Source organism: Tachypleus tridentatus, chromosome 3 (assembly GCF_004210375.1).
Source record: "Tachypleus tridentatus isolate NWPU-2018 chromosome 3, ASM421037v1, whole genome shotgun sequence".
Lineage (NCBI taxonomy): Eukaryota > Metazoa > Arthropoda > Merostomata > Xiphosura > Limulidae > Tachypleus > Tachypleus tridentatus.
In genome coordinates, this window is record NC_134827.1 from 11,297,315 (window position 1) to 11,300,514 (window position 3,200).

The following is a 3,200-nucleotide window of genomic DNA, read 5'->3' on the forward strand; positions in this document are numbered from 1 at the left end:
ATTCAAGTGGACAATGCCCAGTAATAGAATTGCGATACATATTTGCAACACCCTGTCCAAATGACCAGAAACTGTGGCATGAGTTATTCGGTAGGAAAACATTTATACATGCTTAGCATTTACGAAGTTGCAAATAACAGCTTTTAATCTGCTTTGCTGTGAAATAATCCAGCGCATTATTCAAGAATAACCAGTTTTAGTGTGTGAAACTTTTCCTTACTGACCAAAAGTTACGATAAAACATAACAATCACAGAGCAGTTAATGACATGAGACTCTAGTAAATCACTATACAATCTTATTACGTCTGTATCAACATTTTATTTCGCAACCTAACTTCATATCACTGTTCATTACGTTGTGTAAATATCACAAAGGAAGATCTTCCTTTATATTGTAAAATTGTAACTTACTTGAATGGCATATAGTTTAAAATAAACGTGATACTACTTATTCAGTGAGAACAATTTTCTACTTTGAAATGTAACTAAATTATGTATATATGTTTCTATATGTGTGTGTGTGTGTGTGTGTACTTTTATATTTATTTTAACTATGATTTTTTTTCTAATGTTTAACCCATATATTTTTAGTCGTTTTGTTTTAACTAATACTTTACTTTTAGAAAACGTTTTTTTTGGTTGGATGAGATTGAAGGCTAACTATGTGTAATGTTAAGCGAAAGCAATTCTTCATTTCTTTAATTCTTCAAGAATCCACCCAATCATAACGAATTACTTTACACAAAGTCAGACGATGAGCCTGAACAATGGCTCACAGTTTACACTCCGGTTAGCCATACTGTGTGAATTATTGCTCTAACAACAGGTTTGTTCTACGTGTAAGTTCTTGAGATGTGCCGATTGTAAAACATACTTTTCCATTTTTTGCAGGTGAGGCGCTACCGCTGGTCATGCTCATCAGGACCAAGACTGCAGCGATTACTGAAAACGGTTTGACGCTAACTTCCCATCACTTCTCTCAGTATTTGTATGTGTGTAAAACTAGAAAAGAACACAGTCGAGTGTTGGTGAGGTCAGCTGCCAAAGTGGACCATCTTTGGTCAGCTAAAGAGTCATATAGTGAATCTACTGAAATTTCGTTTTTATCAGGCTTTCTAGACTTTACGTTAAACTTTCATCGTGCTCACGACGACCAGTTCTCCCGCCACCCTGACACACCTACCGCACCGCCCCCGACAGGCTCAAGGCGAGATGTCCTACTTCTTCCGCTTACACGACCTGATCGGGGGCCTCCATGTGCCTATCGACGATGGAATAGACAAGCTAAACCGGAAGTACACGTTACTTGTCTTCCTGTTCCTCGCACTTCCCATTTTCACCAAGCAGTACATTGGCGATCCCATCCAGTGTTTCACTCCGACCTACTTTACAGACGCCCAAGCTCGATACGTCAACAGCTACTGTTGGACGGCGTCCACCTACTATCTAGTGACAACAGATAACGTCGACGACACCATTGACCCGCCACAGCAGCCCCCTGATATCCGATTTACCCCTGAAGAATTAGACTACAACGGATTAGACGTCTACACTGTACAGAGAAACAAGCTACGTCGAATTAATGTAAGTTACTACCAGTGGTCCTCTGTAATTCTAATGGTACAAGGTGTTTGTTTTCATTTGCCTTTCATTATGTGGAGTGCTTGTGCACATAATGCAGGCATCAAACTCCGACGGTTACTTAAACGGGCCTCTGATATTGCAGCACTGCCCCCGGGATGTCAGCAACGGGAGTCTTTGTTAACCGAATTTGTCGACCAGTTCCATACTATTATAACCGGAAATGTTGGATGGTGTACTGACCCTTCCTGCCGTCTTCCCCTAATAGGCTGCCGTTGTGTTGCGGGACCGAGTCGTTATTTGGCTTTGTTATATATTTTAGTGAAGTTTTTTTACTTAATCAACGTAGGTATTCAGTTCTTGCTCCTTAGCGCCTTTCTGGGTAAGGGGTATATCCGGCATGGAACTGAAATATTGCGTCGCTTGGTAGCCAGTGGAGACTGGTGGAATTCCCCTCGGTTCCCTCTGCAAACTTTGTGTCACGTTCGTGCCGCCATGCAAGGTGCCCTCCAAACCTATGTGTGTAGGTGTGTTCTGCCCATCAACGTTTTTAACGAAAAAATTTATTCTGTAATTTGGTTTTACCTAGCCATTCTTTTTCCATTAAATGCAGCTAGTCTATTATTGTGGATCTGGCGAACCTTCCCCTGTAACCGACTTGCCTTTATCAGACTTTGCTTATGGAGAACAAGGCTGGTCAACATGAGTGAAGTATCGAGGTCAGCTCGAAAAATCTCATCCAATTACCTCGGCTGGGACGGAGTCTTCCTGCTCCGACTGATTGAACACAATCACGGTAGCACCTTGGTTACAGCTATCGTCAGTAAACTCTGGGAATTCTACTCGACTCAACTGAAGGCGCAGGAGGAAGGGAATAGCGACGTAGAAATGTCACCGATGCCTGCAAGCATGCCTTCTGTGGCACCATCTACTTCCTGGCATTCTTGTCACGCAGGAGCTTGCCATCTTAGTCATTTCGGACGTCAGACTCTGCCATCTACAAAACGAAAAACTCCAAATAGTTACTGGGGGAAATGTTCTTAACAAAACTGTTTATGTTTTCATCACTGAATTTAAAGTTTTAAGTTAGATAGTCTTAGAATGCGCCTAGAGATAAATGACTTTAGAAAACAACATTAATTCTTGAAGTGATTGAAATACCTGTATAGCTAATCTGATCCAAAGCCTATGTTAAATACCAGTCATCAGATCGTGTTTTTGCAAGGTCGAAATCATCAAATACATGGAAATGTTTAAATTTAGGATTATATGTTAAATAAATGTTTGAAATACAATGATATTTTCCTTAATCGATCTTAGACTTTTTAAGATATTAAAGCTCTGAATCTTCTTAAACAGATTCTTCAAACACATTATCAACATTTTTTTACAGCATCAATTCGAACAACGTACAAATAACACAAAATCAAATACACGAATAGTATCAATAAGTCAGTTTTATATTATAGTCAATAAAATGATTATGTTTTAATAAAAATGCAAACAAACCCTATAACCCGAGTGCTTTCGAAAGGTAGACCTTTCTTCTTCTGAGATAAACTGGGATTCAGTTTGCCCCTAAAGAAGAAAGGTACACCCCTACAAAGTGCTCGAGTTG

General features: G+C 39.8%; 1 protein-coding gene across 1 annotated transcript; it reads left to right on the top strand.

Moving 5' to 3' along the window:
- The first annotated feature begins 1,213 nt into the window (after positions 1-1,213).
- On the top strand, positions 1,214-2,877 carry LOC143246353 (innexin unc-9-like). Its single transcript, XM_076492926.1, has one exon. The coding sequence runs from the start codon at positions 1,214-1,216 to the stop codon at positions 2,624-2,626; it is 1,413 nt and encodes a 470-aa protein (XP_076349041.1). The 3' UTR covers positions 2,627-2,877.
- The last annotated feature ends 323 nt before the right edge of the window (positions 2,878-3,200 follow it).

Coding starts and splice junctions, on each gene's coding strand:
- LOC143246353 (XM_076492926.1), top strand. CDS start 1,214: ATGTCCTACTTCTTCCGCTTACACGACCTGATCGGGGGCCTCCATGTG.